This window comes from Rhinolophus hipposideros (assembly GCF_964194185.1).
Source record: "Rhinolophus hipposideros genome assembly, chromosome: 15".
Lineage (NCBI taxonomy): Eukaryota > Metazoa > Chordata > Mammalia > Chiroptera > Rhinolophidae > Rhinolophus > Rhinolophus hipposideros.
This window is the reverse complement of record NC_138061.1, coordinates 63,464,871-63,491,275: the sequence shown is the minus strand read 5'-3', so window position 1 is coordinate 63,491,275 and position 26,405 is coordinate 63,464,871. Positions and strand designations below refer to the sequence as shown.

At 43.2% G+C, this 26,405-nt stretch overlaps 1 protein-coding gene across 4 annotated transcripts in view; it reads left to right on the top strand.

Annotated features, from left to right (window-relative positions):
- ARHGAP22 (Rho GTPase activating protein 22) overlaps positions 1–26,405 on the top strand; it is a gene marked incomplete at its 5' end in the record, with an annotated part of 210,854 nt that overhangs the window by 59,056 nt on the left and 125,393 nt on the right. For all 4 annotated transcript variants that reach the window (XM_081074518.1, XM_081074520.1, XM_081074519.1 and 1 more), the window contains one exon: positions 16,703–16,902. In XM_081074518.1, the coding sequence (XP_080930644.1) occupies positions 16,703–16,902 (200 nt within the window). The remainder of the gene's footprint in view (positions 1–16,702; positions 16,903–26,405) is intronic.

The window sequence follows — 26,405 nt, the reverse complement described above, 5'->3', positions numbered from 1 at the left end:
TATGCCATTTGCTAGCAGTGTGGTGGCCTCCGGCAGCTTACGAAGCTCACTAAACCTCAGCGTGCACGTCTGTAAAACCGAAGTAATAACACTTGTGAGGAGTAAACGAAATACTCCGTGTGGAGCATTCAGTCCAGTACAGAGCACGCAGTGTCCAATCCCTCTGTGAATAGTAACTCCTATTACTATTATTACTGTCCCCCAACAAACCCTTACAGAGGCTTCCTGTGTGCCGGCCTCTGCTCCACAGCCCCCTCTCTCCTGGGCCCAGCTCTGTCTCCCACACGCCCCACACGCTTGACCCACCTCTGACTCCCTCCTGGACACATCCCCTTGGATGTCAGGGGGACCACAAAAATCCACCGTGGACAAGTTGAATCCCTCATTGCCCTGCAGTGTCCTCCTCCTCTGACCACTGTCCTGCCCCCTTTCCAGTCCCTATCTCCACATACCGCCAATCGTCAGCGCCCTCCTCCCAAATGTCTCTGAGGCCCCCCCAGAGATGCACCCCACCCTTTTCCCCGGGCCTCTCCTCCTGGCCTGACCCATAGGGTTCTCCAGTTTCCCAGCAGCTGGGCGTCCACATGAGGATCCCGGCCTCCAGGCTTCCTGGAGGAGTGAGCAGGCCCTGGCTCAGGGCCTCCCTCCTCAGCACCGACTGCCTGGACCAAGACCCCACATTCCAGACATAGGGTTGCTCAGAGAAGGTGTGTGTGTGCAGGTGTGCACGTGTCTCACACACTTGCAGACATTCGTACACTCACAAACTACCCTCACACGCTATTGCATTCATAATCACACGCTCATGCATCCATACACTCTTGCACACTCATGCATGCACACACACTCTCACACACATTTGCAAACATATACACACTCATGCATGCACAAATTTCATAAACATATACACATTCACACACATGCATGTACACTCTTCCACATATACTCACACACTTGTATACATACACTCATGCCTGCACGCATACACACAACTCTCTCTCTGTCTCTCTCTCTCTCATACACACACACACACACACACACACACACTCATGCACACAGAATTCTCAGGAGGCAGTTGGGTCCCCTGTACTCCACTGTCCTCAATCTTGGGAAGAGGTACATAGATACATTGCACGAACTACACAATTATATGCCAGGCTGTTATTCATGCTGTTTTAAAGGTGAAATTGAAGTGAGAAAAAAGAGACTAATTTCAGTGGAGTGAGTCTGGGAGGGCCACATGGAGGTGGTGAAACTGGACCCACACCTCGAATGCAAGGTGGGACTTGGAACAGTGAGAATGAGCACAGGGTACTGTGACGGAACATTGTCGAGTGTGATGATGAGGTGAGGACAGTGATTGTCAGAATCACTTGGGCTGCTTCAGAATCCAAACTCCAAGCCCTTCCCCTCAGAAGGTCTGGTTCAGTAGATGTGGAGAGCAGCATTTCTACGGCCCCAGGTAGTGTAATAGACAGCCGCCTCCGGCAGCCCTGAGCTGCGGGGAGGCGAGGGGTGCAGATAAGCTGGTGGAGCTGTCCCATGAAAGGACTGTGGCTGCCGGGCTGGGGGTAGACCGTACTCTGCACGTAGTAGTTGGTAAATCCCGTAACTTCTTTTGAGGAAAGAAGTAAAATGATTAGATCTGTGTTTAGAAAGATTTCCTTGGCAGCTGCATATCTTTTTTGGAGGCTCCTGTGAGGGGCAGGAGGTAAGAGGAAGGAGTCCAGGCAAGGATGATAAGAATTTGACTTGATTCAGTAAAAGAGAAATGAAAATGGAATAAAAGTACGGAGAGAATCTTCAGAATTTTGAAACTAATGGACTGTAAGGCCTGAAGGGGAGAGATTTGTCAAAACAATTCCAAGTCGTCAAGGCAGGTTGGCTGTGAGCCCTGGATGAGGGCGGTGGGGAACACATTTGAGAGAGATGAGCAGGCGAGCAGGCATTGGCTTAGGTGACCCTGAACCATCCCTGTGGAGATGTCCCACAGATGGTTTGACATGTGAGCCTGAAGCTCTGGACAGAGACCTGGGCAGAAATACAGATGTGGGACTCATGATGGAATGAAGGGCAGCTGAGGCATCGCTGGTCAACGGCAGGACTTTTGGGGAGAACAGAGGACGTGGGGGCCAGAACAGGCTGGACAGAGATGAGGCAGCTGGGCTGTGGGAGGAAGAGCTTCAAGAAGAGGGCGAGGAACTTTGTCTTAGCACCAAGGGGTGTTGGAGGCTGAGAACCAGAATCAGATTTGACCAGAGCAGTTTCAAGAGAAGAGAAACTTTCCAAATGCAAGGGTTGGCAGGTACTGGGGGGGTTGAGGAAAGAGAGGCGGGGATTATGGGCCACTGGGATTATGGGAGATGCTTGCCAGTGACAGGAAGTGACAGTGTTAACCTGCACATGTGCTGATCTGAGCCAAGAGATAGCAAATGCAAATGCCACGCTCCTTTCTTCCTCCCAAATCAGAGCCCCACCTCCCCTGAGGTAGGCCCAAATTCTGCTCATGCTTCAAGGCTCAACCCAGGCGCTCCCGCCTCTGGTGGCCCCACAGATGTGGACAGCAGAAAGTCTGCGTCCACGATGGCGCCTCTGCAGCCGCTGTCTGTGCTCGTGGCCCGGGCTTTCACCTCTGTGCGGTTGTTTGTTGTGATTTAGTTCCCCTGACAGACTGGGGGCGCCGGGGATCTGCACTGTCCTGGTGGAGTTCTGTAGCTTTGGACGGCATGAGTAAGTGAAAGGCTGTGCTTGTGACCAGAGGAGTCCCCAATGGAAGTCCCCTCGCCCTCCTCCCTGGGCCTGCTCCTGGGCCCTCTCCAGAAACTCAGCTGGAGAGCCTTCGAACGTCAGAGCTGTTTGACATGAAACTTTGGCTTAAATATTTCCAGAACTGAATAAGTTGATTCAGGAAATACTGAGGACAGGAACAGTGGTTATTAATAAATCATAACAATGATTATTTTCATTTCAAGACACTCTGTGGGGCATATAAGTAATATGTGAGTGATTGATCAGCTGGGGAAAAACCTGGGCTGCTTTGGCAGCCTAAGTCGCATGTGCAGGAAGTGCTTCCCTGGTGAACTGAGGAGAGCAGGAGCCTGCCCCTCCCTCTCCATGCGGAGGGGGCAGGGTGGAAACAGAGACTGGCTGCAGCTCCCTGCCTGAGGGCGGCCCAGCCTGCTTGCCCAGGGCTCCCCCAAACCTGCAGCCTTCAGGAGGGTGGTGCCCAGGGCTTGGGGATCAGGCCCAGAAATGTCACCCCTTCTTTGTTTTGCCATGTTGAGGGACCTGTGGGCCAGTCACGCCTGTGGTTATTTATTTACTGCACAAGAATGCTGGGCACCTACTCTCTGCCGGTCTCAGCATCCAGGGTCCTGTGCTCTGAGGTCCTGGCTTCCTAAGCAGACACACTTGGACAGAGAGCAGCTCTGCAGACATCGCCAGAGCAGGGCCGAGGGCTCCCTGGCACGCCTTGGTGCCGGGTATGCAAATAAGCCACCCAGTTTTTGCGGGGCTCCTGTGCCAGCCCTACACAGAATGCTATGGGGGTTGCAAAGGGAAGAGCAGGGGTGTCCCTGGTCTCAGCAGAGCTATGATCTGTCAAATGAAACAACTTTGGGCCCTGTCACAACAGAAGACAAGAGACAGGACCAGGGATGTGGTTCTAGAACATTCCATGAAGCCCCAGAGGGTCTATGGAAGGATGGAGGGTACTAAGCAGCCCTGACAGAGTCCTGGAGAAGAGGCAGAGGATAATAAGAGAACAGACAGTGGAGGCCTGAGCCAATCCACCACTCCAAACAGTCTTCACTCCGAGGGGCGCAGCTTTCTGCTAAGGCTCATATCAGGAATCTCATAAAAACCAAAAACCTAGGCCACCCTGATGACTTAATTTTACCGTACGTTTCCTGACCCACTGAAGGAATTCTAGCGATTAGGATACTGAGACCCAGAGAAGAAAACTCAGCAACCACGGGGACACACCTGCCCTTTCTCCCTGTTGATCCTTTATTAGACTCCTCCAGAATACGGGGTCATAGTGACCCTCATCTCATCATCATTTCCATGTCCCCAGAGCCCAACTCAGGCCCAGGCCCTGGAAAGGGATCTGTAGGTGTCTGTTGAATCCAGCCCTGCTCCAGCCCCTTGTCAGCTTGAGATGGGAGGGGGAGGTGCAGTCCTAGGAGCTGAAAAGTCCCTCCTGGTGCCCTCGGGTGCCACCGGGCATGACTCCCACTCACCTGCCAGCAGCTCAGCCCAGCCTGGCCTGCGCAGGGTGTTCCTTCCTTCAGGGCTGGCTGCTGGGGTTGCAGAGCAGCGGAAGTTGTGCCATGCAGACATTGGACACGGGGCTGCAGCTCCCGGAAATGAAAAGGCATCCTTTCCAGGGCTGCGGGCAGACGTCTAAGAAGGGCTGAGGCTCATGCAACGTGAAGAGGGCCCAAGTGGCCCGTGGGCCGACAGGGACCCTGCCGCCCCCTCCCCTCACCCAGCCTTTCCCAGCAGGAGTGATCCCTTAAATGGCACGGGGAGTGAGCCAGCGCTTCATGCCGTTAGTGGGAGCCTGTGCAGAGATGTTCCACCTGATTAGTAATTTAATAACAGGGTGAGCTGGACAGTAAGTAAGTGTCATTTTATACCCACTACATTATTCAAATGTATATTGAAATTATGATGGAGCAGGAGTATTCAAATTATGATATTTCATGTTGATGGTTGTCACGCAGGGGACGCTGCTCGCTGCGCCATTTGTCGTGCAGGGTCTCAGCTCCCACTCCCCGCCCAAGAACGCAGGACACGGTAAGGCCAAAAAGGAACACCCACGGAGCCATAAGTAGGGGAGTCAAACCAATATATTCTTGCTGGCGGCTGGGCTGGAGACACAGGAAGCAGGATCTACATAATCTGCCTAACAGCAGTCCGCGCTTGCCAGCCACCATCTTCTCGCTAGCCCCCATTCCCTCTCTGCTAGCGTAGCCACAGCCGTTATATTAGTGGCCAATGGCCTACGGGTTACAGCTGACGGCCAACTAGCCACAGCTGCTGGCATCTGATCACAGTTGATGGCCATTTACTACCCGAGCCAGCACCTTTCTATGTGAGGCCGAGAGCCTGGAAACTGTTTTTTGGGGGTTTTGTCCCCACAATGGTTATGGACAAAGTAGTACACTAGTATAATTTTGTGGTGAAATATAGCCACACACCAGTTTTAGAAGGAAGTGTGTTAATGGCACTAATGAGCCAAGAGCCATGGAAAAGTCTGTCCCTTCTGCTCCATGAACCCACTGCTGGGGACACACTTTCCATAGGAAACAGCTCTCCATGGCCACATCCACTGCACCATTTCCATTATAATCCTCATTGCCATGGTAACCCATTACTGGGCACCCCGTACGGGCCAAACGCTCTGCCAGGTATGGCCGTCTGTCCTCCTCCAGCTTGCCCTGCAGGGTCAGGTATTGTCACCCTGAATGGGCCCAGCCTGCTAATCCTCAGACTCAGGCATTGAGAGTCCACAGAGCTGGCGATGATCCCAGTGTTTCTTCCACTGGACCCAGTGTCACTTTAATTAAAAAACTAACGCTGGAAAGAATTTCAGTGCCCAGCAATAAGGAATCTTTAGGAAATTCACAGGGATAGTAAACAGCCATAGAAATAAAGGAAGGCAGTATACTTTCATATGGGACACAACAATATCTTTGGGGACCAGGAACAGGAGAAAGATGGGGAGCAAAGATATAGATTGGCTGGTAAGTGGAAACACAAGGGAAGCTCAATCCCAGGGCAGGGTCCAGAAGTGGCCGCTTTCCTGGAAGGAGGAGCTGGGCCATGCCAGCTGACTTCACTCCCCTGATTGGCTTTCCTTCGGTCTCTGGGAAAAACCACTGCGCTTAGGGATCACCAACCCATCGTTAGTTACTCAGGTGAGCCTGGAAACAGCCTGCTTTTTCCCTGGGCCAAAGCACAGCTGAAACTGGGCTAGAACATTCAACAGCCAGGGATGGCAACGGGAATCGAGGTGGGTGGTACCCACGGAGCAGTCAGCTGCTCATGGTTCCAGAAGGAAGCGAGGGTGCCTCCCTTAACCCCCTGTGGTCAGTGAGCCGACCCCTTCCAGAGCAGGGCCCACAGCATGGCCAAGGTATTTTGTGCTCGTGTAAAAGTGGTAGATTTGGGATTATAATCCCAGCTATATAACGCTAAAGGCAAAACTAGCAACCACCATACTATAGGTTCTCCTCAGATGCCAGCCAAGTGTCACGTTGCATTCAATCTCGTTAAGAAACAGACATGCCTAAAAATAAGAAGAAGCCTAAGTAGCCTGACATTTGACAACCATGACTTGCATCCATTCCCTGCCACACGTGTAAAACTGGGTAAGACATCTTGTCCTCTCATCCCCGCCCCTCCGTCTAGAGGGGCAGGAAGACAGCCACACAGGCATTACCAGCCATGTATCCTGGCAGGGGAGGGAATGACTATCTGCAGGAGATTCAGAAGGAAGGTTCTGTGGAGTTAGATCTTGAAGGATGAGCAGGAGCTCAGCCAAAGCCAGGGGTTGAGTGGGAGAGGGATGGAAGAAAGGTCCAGGCCAGTGGGACTGCGAGGGCCGAGAAAAGGCCAGGCTCAGGGAACTGCAATCACTGGTACAACGGGAGGAGCTCACACACACACACACACACACACACACACACACACTGACAGGTACAGTATAATAACTGGGTCGCCGGACCCTGTGTTCCAATCAGAAGTGAGTACCTGTGGTCTTAAGAATTACAAATATGATTACATTAGGACTCAGGTTTGTTCCTCCAAAGTCCACGATGGCCCCTCTTAGTGATTACTGCAGCAGTATCCTTGACACTGGCCAGAAAGAGTAGGAAAGCTTCCCTGGGACAAAGGAGAGAGAGGGAGGGAGAAAGGAGAGAGGGACAGGAGGGGCAAGAACTCAGTCACCATTATGAAGGGCAGAGTTCTGGTCAGTGGTGCCAGCTGGGAGAAGAGGGAGCCTGAAGGGCAGAAGGGCTCACGGCACTCAGAGGCTCTGAGGTAAGAGAGATGACCGTGCCAGGTAGTCATCAACAGATCACCGCAAAGAGCTGAAGCAGAGTCCCTGCTGTCCAGGCCCACCCTGCCACGATGGACACATGAAAGCAGCAAGGTGGCTTTGAGGGGCTGGGCAAGGATGCTTAGGTCTGATGCCTCCAGGAGAGGGTTGCCATACAGAAACCAGGGACAGGCTCTGGATGAGGCCACTTCCTTTGGAGCCAGAATAACATGAACCCTGCTAGAATGTAAGCTCCAGCAGAACCCAGATTTTTATGTGTGTTTTTTTAAATAACTTTTTTTGTTTTTCAATTACAGTTGACACACAACATTATATTGGTTTCAGGAGTACAACATAGTGATTAGACATTTACCGTATATAACTTATGAAGTGATCACCCGATAAGTCTAGTACCCATTTGACACCATCAATAGTTATTACAATATTACTGACTATATTCCCTATGCTGTACTTTACATCCCCATCACTGTTTTTATAACTGGCAATTTGTACTTCTTAATCCCTTCAACTTTTTCACCCAACCCGTCAACCCCCTTCCCGTCTGCTAACCATCAGTTTATTCTCTGTATCTGAGTTTGTTTCTGTTTTGTTCGTTTTGTTTTTTAGATTCCACATGTAAGTGAAATCACATGGTGTTTGTCTTTCTCTGTCTGACTTATTTCACTTAGCATAATACCCTCTAAGTCCATCCATGTTGTCATAAATGGCAAGATGTCACTCTTTTTATGGCTGAGTAATATTCCATTGTGTTTGTGTGTGAGTGTGTGTGTGTGTGTGTGTGTGTGTATAACACACCTTTATCCATTCATCTATGGATGGGCACTTAAGTTACTTACATATCTTGGCTACTGTAAATAATGCTGCAGTGAACATAGGGGTGCATATAACTTTTCGAATTAGAGTTTTGGATTTCTTTGGATAAACACCCAGAAGTGGAATTGCTGAATCATAAGGTAGTTCTATTTTTAATTTTTTGAGGAACCTCTATACTGTTTTCCACAGTGGCTGCACCAATCTGCAATCCCTCCAACAATGCACGAGGTTTCCCTTTTCTCCACATCCTCACCAGCACTTGTTGTTTGTTGATTTATTGATGATAGCCATTCTGACAGGTGTGAGGTGGTATCTCATTGTGGTTTTAATTTGCATTTCTCTAATGATTTTCTTCCATGTGTCTGTTTGCCATGTGTGTGTCCTCTTTGAAGAAATGCCTATTCAGGTTCTTTGCCCATTTTTTAAATCTGAATATTTGGTTTTGGGGGTGTTAAGTTGTATGAGTTCCTTATATAATTTGGATATTAACCCCTTATTGGATGTATCATTGACAAGTATCTTCTCCCATTCAGTAGGTTGTCTGTTCATTTTGTTGACGGTTTCTTTCACTGTGCAGAAAATTTTTATTTCGTTGTATTTACATTTTTTTTCTTTGTTTCCCTTGCCAGAGGAGAAATATCCAAAAAAATATTGCCAAGAGAAATGTCACAGAGTTTATTGCTTATGTTTTCTTCTAGGAGTTTTATGGTTTCAGGTCTTACATTTAAGTCATTAATCCATTTTGAATTTATTTTTGATGTAAGAAAGTGATCCAGTTTCATTCTTTTGCATATATCTGTCCAGTTTTCCCAACACATTTTATTGAATAGACTGTCTTTACCCCACTATATGTTCTTGCCTCGTTTGTCATAGATTAAATGACCATGTAGTCATGGGTTTATTTCTCGGCTTTCTGTACTGTTCCATTGATCTATGTGTCTGTTTTTATGCCAGTACCATGTTGTTTTGATTACTATAGCCTTGTAGTATAGTTTGATATCAGGTAGCGTGATATCTCCAACTTTGTTCTTCTTTCTCAAGATTGCTTTTACTATTTGGGGTCTCTTGTGGTTCCATATAAATTTTAGGATTATTTGTCTTAGTTCTGTGAAAAAGACCATTGGTGTTTTGATAGGGATTGCATTGAATCTACAGATTGCTTTGAGCAGTATGAACCTTTTAATAATGTTAATTCTTCCAATCCATGAGCATGGTATATGCTTCCATTTATTTGTATCGTCTTCAGTTTCTTTCTTCAATGTCTTATAATTTTCCAAGTACAGGCCTTTTACCTCCTTGGTTAAATTTATTGCTATGTATATTTTTAATGCAATTGTAAATGGATTATTGTCTTAATATCTTTTTCTGATAGTTCATTATTGGTGTATAAAAATGCCACTGATTTTTTAATATTAATTTTGTATCCTGGTGCTATACTGAATTTATTTATTAGTTCTAACAGTTTTTTTGTGGATTTTTTTAGTTCTCTATATATAGTATCATGCCTTGTGTAAATAATGACAGTTTTACTTCTTTTTTCCAAATTTGGATGCCTTTTATTTCTTTTTCTTGTCTGATTGCTGTGGCTAGGACTTCCAGTAGCATGCTGAATAAAAGTGGTGAAAGTAGATATCCTTGTTTTGTTGCTGATCTTAAAGAAAAAGCTTTTAGCTTTTACCTGTTGAGTATGATATTAGCTCTGGGTTTGTCATATATGGCCTTTATTATGTTGAGGTATGTATGTTCCTTTTATGTATGTGACTTTTCTGTGAGGTTTTTTCGTGGATTTTTTTTTTATCATAAGTGATTCTAGATTTTGTCCAATGCTTTTTCTGCATTTGTTGATATGATCATATGATTTTTATCCTTCACTTTAACTGATTTGTAGATATTTAACTAACCTTACCTCCTGGGAAAAAAATCCCACTTGATCATGATGTATGATCTTTTAAATTATTGCTGAATTTGGTGTGCTTATATATGTATTTTAATTGTTTGTTGAAGTATATTCAAAATACTTTTAATTAAAGTTTATTGGGGTGACAATTGTTAGTAAAGTTATATAGATTTCAGGTGTACAATTCTGTAATACATCATCTATATATATCACATCTTGTGTTCACCACCCAGAGTCAGTTCTCTTTCCATCACCAATTATATGTGCTATATATATTTACCCTCATCTACCACCCCACCCCCCCTTACCCTCTGGTAACCACTAAACTATTGTTTGTGTCTACGAGTTTTTGTTTTTTTGTTTATCTTGTTCTTTCGTTGTTTTCAGTTTTATGTCCCACATATCAGTGAAATCATATGGTTCTCTGCTTTTTTTGTCTGACTTATTTCACTTAGCATAATAATCTCAAAATCCATCCATGTTGTCACAAATGGCACTATTTCATCTTTTCTTATGGCAGAATAGTATTCCATTATATATATACACCACAACTTCCTTTTTTTGTTTGGTTGTTTCAGGTGTACAAAACAATGTAATAGTTAGACATTTACACCCCTCACAAAGTGATAAACCCCTCCCCCAATCTACTACCCCTCTGACATCATATATAGTTGTTATAATTCCATTAACTCTATTACTTATGCTGTACTCCACATCCTATGACCATATACATATTAAACTATAGTTGACACTCATTGTTATTCAGCTTCATGTGTACAGTGCAGTGGTCAGGCAGCTACACCTCCCACAAAGTGGTCTCCCTTTGGTGTGCTAATATTTTGTTGAGGATTTTTGCATCTATGTGTATCAGGGATATTGGAATATATGTGTATATATGTGTGTGTGTGTGTGTGTGTGTGTGTGTGTGTGTGTATATACATATACATATACATATATATATATATATATATATATATATATATATATATATATATATATGGTTTTGGTGTCATGGTAATGCCGGCATCATAAAGTGAGTTTGGGAGCCTTCCCTTCTCTTCAATTTTTTGAATAGTTTGAGAAGGATAGGCATTAATTCTTCTTTGAATGTTTGGTAAAATTCACCTGCGAAGCCATCTGGTCCAGGACTTTTCTTGGGAGATTTTTTTATCACTGATTCAATTTCATTAGTAGTTATAGGTCTGTTTCATTCTGGTTCAGTCTTAGAAGATCATATGTTTCTGAGAATGTATCTATTTCTTCCAGGTTGTCCAATTTGTTGGCATATAATTGCTTGTAGTATTTCCTGATAATTCTTTGTATTTCTATGATGTCAGTTGTCAATTCTCCTCCTCCATTTCTGATTTTATTTATTTGGGCCCTTTCTCTTTTTTTCTTTATTTGATGAGTCTGGCTTATCAATTTTGTTTGTCTTTTCAAAGAACCAGCTCTTGATTTCATTGATCTTTTGTATTGTTATTTTATTTTATTTTTATATTTTTAAATTTTTTTATTGGGGAATATTGAGGAACAGTGTGTTTTTCCAGGACTCATCAGCTCCATGTCAAGTCATTGTTTTCAATCCAGTTGTGGGGGGCACAGCTCAGCTCCAAGTCAAGTCGCTGTTTTCAATCTGGTTTTGGAGGGCGCAATTCAGCTTCAGATCAAGTCATTGTTTCCAATCTAATTGTAGAGGGCGCAGCTCACTGGCCCATGTGGGAATCAAACCAGCGACCTTGGTGTTAATGAGCACTGCACTCTAACCACTGAACAAACTGGCCACCCACTAATGGGTCAGCTCCAAGCTCAAGCCATTATCTCTTACTGGTCCATGTGGGAATCGAACCGGCGACCTTGGTGTTATGAGCACTGCGCTCTAACCGCTGTGCAACCAGCCACCCTGTGTTGTTATTTTAGACTCTATTTTGTTTTTTTCTGCTGTGATGTTTATAATTGCTTTCCTTCTACTCACTTTGGGCTTTGTTTGTTCTTATTTTTCTAGCTCCTTTTGGTATAGGGTTAGATTTGTTTATTTGAGATTTGTCTTTTTTTGGGGGGTAGGCCGGTATTGCTATGAATTTCCCTCCTAAAACTGCTATGGCTGTGTCCCATAGATTTTTGTGTTGCTGTGTTTTCGTTTTCATTTGTCTCAAGGTATCTTTGGATTTCTTCCTTGGTCTCTTTGTTAACCCATTCATTGTTTAGTAGCTGGTTGTTTAGCCTCCATGTGTTTGTGTGTTTTTCAGTTTTCTTCTTGTAATTGTTTTGCACCATTGTAGTCAGAGAAGATACTTGATATGATTTCAGTCTTCTTAAATTTACTAAGACTTGTGTTGTGGCTTAACATGTGGTCTATCTGGGAAATGTCCCATGTTTATTTGAAATGAGTGTATATGCTGCTTTTCGTTAGTGAAATGTCTTAAAAATATCAGTTAAGATCATCTGGTTTAATGTGTCATTTAAAGCCGGTTTTCTTGTTGATTTTTCTGTCTGCATGATATATCCATTGATGTCAATGGGGTGTTAAAGTCACCTGCTATGACTGTATTACTGTCGATCTCTACATTTATGTCCATAAATATTTGCTTCATATATTTAGATGCTTCTATGTTGGGTGCATAGATGATTGTGAGAGTTATAAACTCTTGTTGGATTGATCCCTTTATCATTATGAATTGCCCTTTTTTGTCTCTAGTTACAACCCTTGTATTAAAGTCTATTTTGTCTGATATAAGTATTGTTACCCCAGCTTTTTTCAGTTTTCATTTGTGTGAAGTATCTTTTTGCATCCCTTTACTTTCAGTCTGTATGTGTCTTTCAATCTGGAGTGGGTCGCTTGTAGGCATCATATGTACAGGGTTTTTTTTTCCATTCAGCCCCCCTTATGTCTTTGATTGGAATATTTATTCCATTTCCATTTAAAGTAATTATTGATAGGTATATAGTTGTTGCTGTTTTATTGTTTTCTGATTGCTTTGTAGTTCTCTATCCCTTTCTTATTCTCTTGCTCTCTTCTCTTGTATGTCAATAATTTTCTATAGTGTCATGTTGGATTACTTTGTCTTTATTTCTTGCATATAGCTTATTGATTTTTGGTTTGTTGTTACCATGTGCTTCATATATACCAAGCTATGTCTGTAGCAGTCTATTTTAAGTTGATGGTCACTTACGTTCAAACACCTTCTAAGATCACTACAATTTTTATTCACTTCCTCCACATTTATGTTTTTGTCATTTTTTTTTTACTTTTGTGTGTATTCTTTAATTGGTTGTTGTAATTACACATGATCTCCTACTTTCATCTTTTAATCTTTGTACTAATTTTATAGTTGGTTGATCCACTTCTTTTATTAAGTATTTGACTTTATCAGTGAGAATTGTTTTCTTTTCTATATTTTCTTATTCATATATATATAAATATATATATATATATATATATTTATTTATTTATTTATTTTTTCTTTTTAAAGAAGTCCTTTGAACAATTCTTGTAATACTGGTTTAATGGTATTGAACTCCTTTAGAACTCCTTTAGCTTTTTCTTATCTGGAAAGGTGTATACCTCTCCTTCAATTGTAAATGATAGCTTTGCTGGATAGAGGAATCTTGGTTGTAGGTCTTTACCTTTCATCACTTTGAATATTTTGTGCCAATTCCTTCTGACTTGCAAAGTTTTATAGGCCCGCTGACAGTTTTATGGGAGCTGTCTTGCACATTAGTAGCTGCTTTTCTTTTGCTACTTTTAAGATTCTCTCTTTGTCTTTAACCTTCAACATTTTAATTATGATGTATCATGGTATGGACCTCTTAGGTTCATCTTGCTTGGGACTCTGTGCCTCCCGGACTTGTATGTCTATTTCCTTTGCCAGATTAGGGAAGTTTTCCATCATTATTTCTTCACATAGCTTTTCAGTTCCTTGCTGTCTCTCTTCTCCTTCAGGTACCCGTATGATGCACAAATGTTGGTATGCTTGATAGTGTTCCAGAGGTCCCTTAAACTATCCTTAGTTTATTTTGGATTATTATTTTTCTTTTTGCTGTTTCTATTGGGTGTTTTCTGCTACCTCATCATCCAGATTGTGATTTGATCCTTTGCTTCATTCAATCTGCTTTTGATTCCCTCTAATATATTCATCATTCCAATTATTGTATTCTTCATTTCTGACTGGTTGTTTTTCATGTTTTTTATCTCCATTTTTATGTGTTATAGCTCTTTGTTAAAGTTCTTACTGCATTCATCTATTCTTTCCCCAAGTTCATCGAGCATCCTTATAACCAGCTTTTTGAACTCTGCATTAGGTAGATTGCTTGTCTTCATTTTATTTTGTTTTTTCATGTCTGGAGTTTTGTCCTGTTCTTTCATTAGGGACATGTTTCTTTGTTTCCTTACTTAGGCTGCCTCCCTGTACATATTAGGTAGATCTGCTTTATCTCCTGGTGTTGGCAAAGTGGCTTCATGTAGTAGGTGTCCTGTAGGGCTCAGTGGTACAGTCTCCCTGGTCATCTGAGCTGATGCTCCAGGGGTGTCACTTGTGTGGGTTGTGTGTGCCCTCCTGTTGTAGTTGAGCCTTGATTGCTGTTATCATGTCAGTGGGTGGGATTGACCCTAACACTGGCTGGCTGTAAAGACTGGCCATGATTACAGGGGTTGACCCCATGGAGTGAGAGTCTCTTTAGTGGAGCTCTGGTGCCTGCTGAGTCCACCTTTTGGATGTATCATTGTGGAACTAGTTGGGTGGTGCTCTGATGTGGCCTGGCCACGAGGTATGTTTGTTTCTGGAGCCAATTGTGAGGGGTTCCTATGCAAGTCAATTTCAACCCTAACTTGTGCTTGATTTGGGTCTGTCTAGTAAAAGCTACAAAGTGATATGTAGTTCCTTGTGCTGAGTTTGGTGGTGCTTGGAAGAAGCTATTCTGTGAACTGAGGCTGGCTGCCATTAGTGTTGGGCTTAGGACCCTTTGATGGGCACCATGATGTGAGCTGAGGCTAGCTTCCATTTGTGCCAGGTTTCTGGCCACTTAATTGAGTCTATGTTCCAAGACAAGACTTGCCACAGCTTATGCCAGGCTTGGGCTACTGTCATGCAGGGTGTCATGCAGGGAGTCATGCAGGGTATCTGATCCTGCTCCCCACATAAGAATGCAGGACATGGTGAGGGCAAAAAGGAACACCCACGGAGCCATAGATAAGGGAGTTATACCACTATAGTCTCGCTGGCAGCTAGGTTGGAGACACAGGAAGCAGCAGCCACATGATCCGCAACCCATCGTTCGCTTCTCTGCCAACCAACCAACCCCACTTGCTAACTGCAATCCGCTGTGCTAACTGCAATTTGCACTTGCTAGCTCAGCCACCGTCTTCTTGCTAGCCCCTATTTTGCTGCTAGCATAGCCATGGCAGTTATATTAGTGGCCAATGGCTCACTGGTTACAGCTGACAGCCAAATAGCCACAGCTGATGTCCATCCAATCACAGTTGATGGCCATTTACTACCCGAGTGAGTACCTTTCCACATGAGGCCGAGAGCGTGGAAACTGCACTCCTGGCTCTGTCCCCACAGCTACCTAAAGGGAGTTACAATGCTACTAGAGACCGGTCACCACTTGCACTGGACTTCAGGTAGTTAAGCAAGAGTACAGTGAACACTGCAGCAAGATGCTGCTTTTGGGATGTTGTGGACCTTTCTGAGATTTTAGGAGAGTCCACATTGAAAGCTGAGGCAAGCTACTTGTGTGGAGGACCTGCTAGAAGAAGTTCAGCCTGACATGCCAGTTGGGTGTGGGAGAGTCTCAGGGAATCACCAGGGTTGGGCAAATGGTGTTACTGAGGTTAATGGAGAGCTCTGATTTAACAACCACCTGTGCCTGATGGCTGAGTCGGGGAAGGGCTCAACAAAGGAACAATGGCACCTGCCAGCACTTTCATCCCAACCCATGCCCCTCCAGCCCTCTACCTGAAGCTAGTTAATTTAGTTCCTCCCCATATGTTCCTGGTGCTTTTAGAGCTACTGCCCCCACACTGGAGCTCAAAGTGAGTTTCTGAGACAGTGAGTCTGTGCATGGGCCCTTTAAGACCCGCAGTACCAAGGTCTCCAGCGTCCTTCCATCAACTTTGGATGTAATCCCAGCTGGGTTTCACAGCCAGATGTTATGCGAACTCTTTTTTCCAGCACTGGTGTCCTGGGCTAGGGAGCCTGGTGTGGGACTAGGAACTATCACTTCTCTAGGGAGGACCTAAACAGCCAAGATATTCCTCCTGATTCTGAATCACCACACCATGTGTGAGGGGCCTGCCTATTCCTTGCCTTCATCCCTGCTACCAGTCTTGATGTGGCTTCTTCTTTATATCCTTAGTTATAGGACTTCTATTCAGCTAGTCTTCATGTGGTTGTCAATGATCGTTGTTTTATAATTTAGTTGTAATTTTGAAGTGGTTGTGGGAGGACTCGAGCACAGTGTTTACCTACTCCGCCATCATCACTTGGAAGTCTTATGTTTCTTTTTTCACTGCTTTATCCCCGGCACCTGGAACAGTGCTGATGCTTAGTAGGTGCTCAATAAGTAGTTGTTGAATGAATAAATGAATGAACCATGAACAAATGGAAGAATAGATATGTGTATTCATGGGTGAGTGCACACCTGGATGCATGAATGGATGAACAAACCTGGGGAAGTGGAGAACCTAGGATCCCAGAGACACAGCAGGAACTAACCAGACAGGCAAGCTATATACCTACCCCAGGTGAACACCCGTGAGCTGCTGCTGCTGAGGTGCTCCAGCCCAGGCCCCTTTGAGCCCAAGGGGAAAGTATGCCAAGCATGGTCATGCCCTGGTCACAGGGCAGCTGGGATACCAGGATGGGACAAGGACGGACAACAGGTATGCGTCCTTCCTGCTCACTACTTGTGTTCTTCACTTCCAGCTCGCTCCAAAAGTCTGGTGATGGGGGAGCAGAGTCGGAGCCCCGGGCGGCTGCCCTGCCCCCGCAAGCTGGGCCCCGTGCTGAAGGCCGGCTGGCTGAAGAAGCAGAGGAGCATCATGAAGAACTGGCAGCAGCGCTGGTTCGTGCTGCGTGGGGATCAACTTTTCTACTACAAGGACAAAGAGGAGACCAAGCCGCAGGTGAGAAACACGTGGTCTGTGGGGGGCGTTCCGGGGGCTCCAAGGGAAGGTTCACTATGCGCAGGAGATCCTCTCACGACCTCCACCCCTCAAGTCCCCAAGCCACTGCTGACTCCACTCAGAGTGACACTTCACCAGGATTTCCAAAGTGATTTTTGTTCTCAGCCCCTATGTTCTTGGTGTCACAGCCTATTACACTCAAACATAGCCACAGCTTCAGTAATGAATATGTTTCCTTATGAGGTTGATAGATAGCACTTGTGCACAGCTTGAGAAAACAAGTCTTCCCTGTGCTCTTTTCAGCCTCTTTGTGCGTCTAAGGAGACACAGGCACACACATTTCATTACTTCCATTGTGCAGAGAAATGGGTATCTAGATAAATCTAACTTGAAACTGAAATTTGGCTCCCTGTGAAATCCTTGTGTCGGATGCCTCTGCCTCTCGGTGGTTGCTGTTTCCACCAGCACTGTAACAGCCACCTCAGGTGCTTAACATGTCTGCCTTTCCACCCAAATGACATGAAGTCCATTCACTCAGAGCTCGTCGCCTCACCCCACTGTGGTGTGGCCTGGTCACTGTTGGACTGTGCACACGCCATGATGATGTGCTGCCTTCCAAGGCAGCTGGGCTTGCAGGCTTGGGCAATCTAGTCCTTGTCATGGGATTCAGAGAAAGGAAGGACATCTGGGAACGGCCTTCATTTCTCTTGGGAAAAGTAGACTCATCCCAAAGGACGCTCCTAGTCACTGCTCCAAGTAGAAAGAAAAGAGAGATCTCTTATCTGAGGTTAAGTCATAAAGCCTTGGTGGGCGGAGCCTGTGCTCAGCTCAGCAGTCCTCACAGTGTGGGGATGGGGTCTGGGGGACTCAGGGGGTGCTCCACGATAGACAAGGGGGCAGGAGTGGTGGGCTAGGTGGGAGGAGGTACCTGAGCACAGGTACCTGGAATCAGGCCAACATCACAGTGAGAAAACGCCTCCGCATTTCACCCCTCTTTCAATCCTTCTGAGTATACCAAGAAGAAGGTGTCAGTTTGGTGCTAGCACATCTTTAAGTCTTCTCCAATACTTGGGATCCTCCCTTAAAAAAAAATTAAAGGTGCGGGGTGGAAGCAGGCCTCGATCTCAGAGCCTTCGGTGGCAGCAGTCACTCACTGCAAGTGAATAACTTTGTCTTCCCTGTATTTATTTTACTGGTTAACTTCTGTTTATGGAAAGAAATGCTGGTTTCCATTCATGAGAGTGATACCACGTTTTCCTTCCTAAAATATATCTAAGTTAAAAATAAAATGTGTCGCACAGCACTGTGGATGTACTTAATGCCATTGACCTGTACACTTAAAAATGTTAACATGGTAAATTATATGTTATGTATATTTTACCACAATAAAAAATATAATAAGTGAGACTGCTTAAGGAAAACTTTTACATAAATAATAGTAGAAATAAGAGGTGGGTATGACACAAATCAGGAAGGTGAATCTAAACTAAAGTTTAGCAAACCCTGATCTTGCCCAGCTTCCCTGGTTTTATAAGGAATGAAAACAAGCCCCAGAGAGGCATCAGATCTCAGAAATGAGCCAGCATCTCCCAAGAGATGCCAGCGTCATGCCCAGGGCTCCTCTTTTGGCTTTCTGAGACTGGCTGACACTCCCAGATCCTGTGGGGACATTATTCATTCCCATAATTCACCCTATTCAACAGAGCCTGACCGTATGGCAGCTGCAGTTGCACAGGTCCCCAATCTCAAGGAGACTGTTAGTCAGGTTTCACTTATTTAGCTTATATCGTATGATCTCAAAGCTGCATGCCTGCTGGCAAAATAGCCCACAATCTTCCATTTAATTGCATGAACCACATGTAATGGACTAATTCTCAATATCTGGTTCTAGAGAAATGTGCCCTGCTCACTGTTTACAGTGACAGACGTGCCCAGGCAGTCAGCACCCTCCTGACAGATGGCCTGTCATCTGTCCAGCAGATGTGATTGTCCACAGTAGGGATGTCCAGCTACCCTTGATGCTACCCAGAGCCCATAACACACGATGAGGATGACTCTCAGTGCACAGTCCTGTTCTCTCTCCAAAGCCCTACCTCTTACCCTTCCCCCTTCTCACTAGAGGGAGAGTCGGCAGAAGACGTGGAGCGTGGAGATGGAGGAAGAGGCAATGACTTGCACAAGTTCAGGTGGAACGAGTAGGGGAAGGTGCTTTCAAGCAGAGCCTGCGAGTGCCCCTGTCCCTCCAGCTTTTCCCAGGGCATGTCCCTGATAGTTGCAGCAGACGTACTTGCAGTTTCCCTAATACAGGATTCCGGGTATTTGTCTTCCTAGTGGTTTTAGCTTCTGCTTGAAGTTTTCCTGGGGCCGTGAGAACTGCCGCGTTCTCTGTTAGACAGCCTGGTCCTTTGCCGCTGTCTGAGGACTCACTTTAAGGATGCCTCTGCCACTGCTTCACATTTGAGTTTCTTGGTTTTGAATAGACGTGGAATAGAATCGAAATAAAAAGTGTAACTTCCAAAACATACAAGTAAGACAGAAAGAAAATGTAGCAAGTTAAATGTGATCATTTCAACAAATGGGAAGAAAATGAGGGGAAAGGAAACTAAGAAAGAGAGAGAGACAAATAGAAAATGAAAAATAAATAAATTAGATAGCAAAGAATAGGTACAAACATTTCAGTTGTCATAATAAATGTCAGATTCATCTGTCTCTTAAAAGACAGAAAGTGAAAATGAAAGATTGGCTTTCAAAAGGATAGAGCAATAAACAAAAAGGTTGAAAAACAAAACAATGGACAAAAATGAAGCCAGCAAATGCAAGCAAAAAGAAAGTAGACTTAGCAACATCAAAATCAAATAAAATTGAATTCAAAGTCATCAGAGCAAAAGAGAAATATTTCATAAGGAAAATAACAACCAGCCAAGAAAATGGAGCAGCTATGAACTTTTATGCTCTTAATACATAGCTTTGAAGGATACATAAGCAAAGAAAAATAATACTCACTGTTCTCGATATTTTTCAAAAATGTTTCCAAAAAGTGACGTGGAGACACATTCATTAACAATAGTGCAGTCGGTGTTAGGATGTGGGTGAGGGGCGATGATGGAAGCGCGGCTCGGGGAAAACCCGGGAAATGGGAGGACACACGTCGCTTTACAGCAGAGGTCTAACTGTAGAAGTGAAGGCACTCCTAGTAGTACTACAGAGCCGTGGACAAGCAACAGTCTTTTCAATACATGAAGCCCTTGGATCTGAAGAAATGAAGCTGAGTGAACTGGAGAGCCACATGGGAAATAGAGTGCGCATTCCGTTGGCTTCATCTTGACTGCTCACAAATGAAGAAAAGATGGGAAGGGCAACCGACTGCTCCGTTTTCACGTACAAGAGTTTCACGCTCTCCCACTTCTCCGGCAGTTTCTATGAGAGCCTTTTCACCACAGCAACAACGTTTTCCATGATGTGCTGAACTTGCATTCCGGTGTGACCGATGCGGATTGTGCTGCAAGAACCACTGCTAGAGATGTTTAAGACGGTCCCGCCGATGGATTTGTTGATCTCTCTGGAGAGGTTCTTGGCCAATGTTCTTTACAGGAACATTGTTGAAACAGTGAATACTGGATTTGAGTAGCTCTGTTGTGGTAGGCGGGAAAATGTCCCCCAAAGATGTCCTGGATTATCTGGATGGACCCAGTGGAATCACCAGGGTCCTTAGAGGAGAGAGGCAAGAGTCAGACTCATCACCTGTATGATGGAAGCAGAGGTTGGAGTGATACAACTTTGGAAGGAGCCATGAGCCAAGGAATGCAGGCGGCCTCTAGAAGCCAGCAAAAGCAAGGAAAAAATTCTCCCCTAGACTTTCCAGAAGGAATGCAGCCCCACCAACATCTTGATTTACCCCAGTAAGACCCATCATGGACTTCTGACTTCTAAAAGTCTTAAGATACTAAATTTGCCTTGTTTCCAACCATCAAGTTTGTGGTTATTTGCGACCACAGCAATAGCAAACTAATAACAATTGTCACTTTGGATTATGTTACAAACTTTTGCTAAAGCATGCATTAGTTCTCATGAATCATCAACTTCTGCACGGTGACCTTATGATTTAGAAAATGGAGTTGTTTTCCTTTAATGAAAGAGCTAACATTTTAATTACACTTAGAAGTATGAAGAATTGTTTAATTCAATTTTTGTAGCATTTCATATTGTTCTTGAAAGAAGTATATTTGTATCTTAACTCTGCTCTTATTTGACATGGAAGGGTTCTTGCTATCCAAAAGTCTTTGATTCATTGTATTTTATTGGTATATTTCATTAATGAAAATTGTGTGTTATGGACTAAAAAAAAAACAATAGTGCAAAAAGTAAAAAGACTTAGAAATAAAAAACAAAATGAAAGAATGAGGGTGTGCACGAGAGAGAGAGAGAGACCTATACAAGCAGAAATAAAAGACAAACACACTTCATAATACCTCCTAAATTAATAAGAAAATCCAAACTTAAATTCAAACGTCCAGTTAAGGATGACAGATTTAAAAACCACCAAACCCGGTAAAGAGCAGTAAAGCCGTGGGAGTAAAGCAGTAAAGCAGCAGACGTGGGAGAGCTAAATTCCAGGCCAGCACTAGGGAGAGCACAAAAGTCAACGGACAACCTCCAGAAGTCTCAGATCTACGCCCCGTGGGCCTGGTGCAGCCAAGGCGATTTAAAAATCACTTTGAGAGCAGGCTGGGTTTTGTTTTGATTTTTTTCCAGAGAATAAGTGATGGGAAGCATGGTAGTGGGAGAGAAGATTGATTTCAAGTTTGATTTAATTTAGAGTAAAAGCTTGGAATTGGGAGGAGGAAAGACAAGATGGATGGGAAAGCAGATGCACTTCTAGGAGTGACCATTAATATCGGACAATCAGAAACCAGAACTCTTTAGGAAAGAGGAAACCACAGGGGAGGAAAGAGAGGCCATCTGACCCCGGAGCTTGAAGGTCACAAACAATGGTTGAGCGTGGAGTCCAGTCATCCCTTTCCTCAGGCTGTTGTTTCCCAAACTTGGACATCAGAGAAAAAACAGTGCTGTCAAGAGCTGGTTCTTTGGGTCCTTGTTCCTCGAGAAGGTGCCTGGATTGTCTCCATTTTTCAGATGAGGGAATTGGAGGCCTGGCATCAGGCTGGGGTTAATGGGTATGCTACCATAGCACCTGAAGTCTGACAAAGTGCATGATGCTGCTGCTTATTGTCCGCCCACAGAACCTCACCGCTCTGCTTTACCGTGGTGGGTGAGGCTCTCCCATCGTGGCCCTTGTCTCCACACTATCTGGGGCCATAATTAACATGCCCTCAGCCTCATCAGAGTCCACCCTGTGTGACAGATGCTCTTTCACCTCCAGACCGCATCAATTCAACTCAGCTGGAGTTGATTTAGCAAACAGTAACTCAGCACCCTTCAGAAATTATAAACTGTCACTCAAACCAGCCAAGAAGTCATTATTATTAATTATTATTATTATGCTGTTGTTCATATTGCTACTGTTCTTTTACAACACTTACTTTGATGTCTGTTCTCCATTATAAATAGTAAACTTCATTCAGGTGGGAACTCAATCTATCTTTTTTAAATATAAAGTGTCTTTTAAGTAAAGTATAGTTGACAGACAATATTATATTAGTTTCAAGTGTACAACATAGTGATTGGAAATTTATATACCTTACAAAGTGATCACCACAACAAGTCTAGCAACCATCTACCGTACAAAATTATTATGATATTAACTGTATTCCTTATGCTGTACATTACATCCCTGTGACTAATTTATGTTATAAGTTTGTACCTCTTAATCCCCTTCACCTTTTTTGTCCATCCCTCTGCTGCCAAACCCTCTAGCAACTATCAGTTTGTTCTCTGTTTCTACAGTCTGTTTTGATTTATTTGTTCATTTGTTTAGTTCTTTTAGATTCCACATATAAGTGAAATGATACAGTATTTGTCTTTCTCTGACTTATTTCACTTAGTGTAATATTCTCTAGGACCATCCATGTGTCACAAATGGCAAGATGCCATTCTTTTTTATAGCTGAGTAATATCCCATTGTATATATGTACCAGTATATATGTACCATGTCTTCTTTATCCATTCACCCATCAGTGGACACCTAGGTTGCTTCTACATCTTGGCTATTGTAAACAACGCTGCAGTGAACATAGGCTGCATATGTCTTTTTGAATTAGTTGTTTTGTTTTCTTAGGATAAACACTCAGAACTGGAATGGCTGAATTGTATGGTAGTTCTATTTTTTAATTTTTGAGGAGACTTCATAATGATTTTTACAGTGGCTGCTCCAATTTGCAATCCCACCAGCAGTGCACAAGGGATCCCTTTCCTCCACATCCTCGTCAGTACTTGTTGTTTCTTGTCTTTTTGATGATAGCCATTCAGACAGTTGGGAGGTGAGGTATCATTTTGGTTTTTACTTGCATATTCCTGATGATTAGTGAAGTTGAGCATCTTCTCATGTGTCATTCATCATCTCCATGTCTTTTTTTGAGAAATGTCTATTCAGGTCTTCTGCCCATTTTTGAATTGCATTATTTGGTTTTTTTGATGTTGAGTTGTATGAGTTCTTTATATATTTTGGATATTAATACCTTATCAGATATATCATTTACAAATATCTTCTCCCATTCAGTAGGTTGCTGTTTCATTTTGTTGATGGATTCCTTTGTTGTGTAAAATCTTTTTGGTCTAATGTAGTCCCATTTGTTTATTTTGTTGACCTTGCCCGAGGAGACACATCCAAAAATACATTTCTAAGACTGATGTCCAAGAGTTTACTGCCTATGTTTTCTTTTAGGAATTTTATGGTTTCAGGTCTTACTTTTAAGTCTTTAATCCATTTGAATTTATTTTTGAGGTCTTACCTTTAAGTCTTTAATCCATTTTGAATAAGTGGTCCAGCTTTATATTTTTGCAGGTAGCTGTACAGTTTTTCCAGCGCCCCTTATTGAAGACTTTTCCCCATTGTATATTCTTGCCTCCTTTGTTGTGAATTTTATTGATTATATAAGCATGGGTTTATTTCTGGGTTCTCTATTCCGTTCCATTGAAATATGTGTGTTTTTGTGCCAGTACCGTACTGTTTTGATTACTGTAACCTTGTTTGAAATCAGGGAAAGTGAGGTCTCCAGCTTCAATTTCATTTACTTCTGGTCTGGTCTTTATTATTTTCTTCCTTTTACAAACTTTGGGTTTTAATTGTTCTTTTTCTAATTCCTTTAGGTGTAAGATTAGATTATTTGAGATTTTTCTTATTCTTGAGGTAGGCCTATATTACTATAAACTTCCCCTTTAGAAAGCTTTTTGCTATGTCCCATAGATTTTGTAACGTTGTTTCCATTTTCATTTGTCTCAGGTATTTTTTAACTTTCTCTGATTTCTTCACAGACCCTTTTGTTGTTTAATAGCATATTATTCAGCCTCCATGTGTGTTTTTTCCAGTTTTCCTCTTGTAACTGATTTCTGGTTTCATACTATTGTGGTCAGAAAACATGCTTGACATGATTTCAATCTTCTTAGATTTATTGAGACTTGTTTTGTGACTTTACATGTGATGCATGCTGGAGAATGTTCATGTGCACGTGAAAAAAATATGTATTCTACTGTTTTTGGATGGAATGTTCTGTACATATCTAATTAAGTCCATCTAATCTAATAGGTCATTTAAGGCTAATGTTTCCTCGTTGATTTCGTCTGGATGATCTGTCCATTGATGTAAGTGGGGTATTTAAATCTCCTACTATTGTTGTCTTACTGTCAATCTCTCCATTTATGTCTGTTAATATTTACTATATGTATTTAGGTGCTCCTATGTTGGGTGCATACATATTTACAAGTATTATATCCTCTTGTTGGATTGATTCCTTTATCTTTATGTCATACCCTTGTCTCTTGTTACAGTCTTTGTTTTAAAGTCTATATTTTGTCTAAGTATTGTTACCCAACTTTCTTTTCATTTTCCGTCCCTTCATTTTCAGTCTGCGTGTCTTTAGATCTGAAGTAGGTCTCTTGTAGGCAGCATATGTGTGCATTTTGTTTTCTTATACATTCAGCCACCCTATGTCTTTTGAATGGAGTACTCAGTCCATTTACATTTAAAGTAATTATTGATACATATATACTTATTGCCATTTTTGTTTTCATGCTGGTTTGTCTACTACCTTTACTATAAGTTTGCTTTTAGTAGTGAGTTTTTTTCCTTCCATATATTTTCTTATCTCTAGTTTTAGCCTTTTCTTTTCTGCCTGAAGAATTCCCTTTAACATTTCTTGTAATGCTGGTTTAATGGTGATTAACTCTTTTAGCTTTTGCTTGTCTGGGAAACTGTCTCCTTTAATTCTGAATGATAACCTTGCTGGGTGGAGTATCCTGGGTTGTAGGTTTTCCTTTTATCATATTGAATATATCATGCTACTCCCTTCTGGCCTGAAAAGTTTCTGCTGAAAAATCAACTGATAGTCTTATGGAGGTTCCCTTTTATGTAACTAGTTATTTTTTCTCTTTCTGCTTTTAAGATTCTGTGTTTATCTTTAACTTTTGTTATTTTAATTATGCTGTGTCTTGGTGTAGGTCCATTTGGGTTCATCTTGTTTGGGACTCTGTGCTTCTTGCTTGGATGTCTCTTTCCTTTACCAGGTTTGGGAAGTTTTTAGCCATTGTTTCTTCAAACAGATTTTCTGTTCCTTTCTCTCACTCTTCTCCTTCTAGGACCCCTATGATGAGAATGTACACTTGATGTTGTCTCGGAGGTCTCCTATGCTATCCTCATTCTATTTATTTATTTGTTTATTTATTTATTTATTTTTAGCTCTTCCAATTGGGTGATTGCCACTATCCTGTCTTCCCAGTCGCTGATCCATTCTTCTGTGTCATCTGATCTGCTGTTGACTCCCTCTAGTGTACTTTTCATTTCCGTTGTTATATTCTTCAGTTCTGATTGGTTCTTCTTTATATTATTTATGTCTTTGTTGAAGCTCTCACTGAGCTGACCCATGTTCTGCAGAGTCTGATGAGCATCTTTATGACTACCACTCTTAACTCTTTACTTAGTAGACAGCTTACCTCCATTTTGTTAAGTTCTTTTTCTGGGGTTTTGTATTGTTTTTTTCTTTGTTTGAAATATATTCTCTTGGCTCCGCATTTTGCTTGTTTGTTTCTATGTATTAGGTAGATCAGCTACATCTCCTGATCTTGAAACAGTGGCCGTATGTAGAAGGTGTCCCGTGGGGCCCAGTAGTACTATCCCACCAGTCACCAGGTGAGGTGCTCTAGAGGAATTCCCTGTGTGGACTAGTATGGCCTCTTGTTGTGGCTGGGACACAACTACCACGGAGGCACTGGCAGACAAAGCTGGTCCCTGATCCTGCTGGCTTTGAGGCTTAGCCACAACTGTTGTGGGTACACTGGTGTGCAGGGCAGCTCCCCACCACCCCAGTGCAGCTAGCTGGTGGGTTTGACTG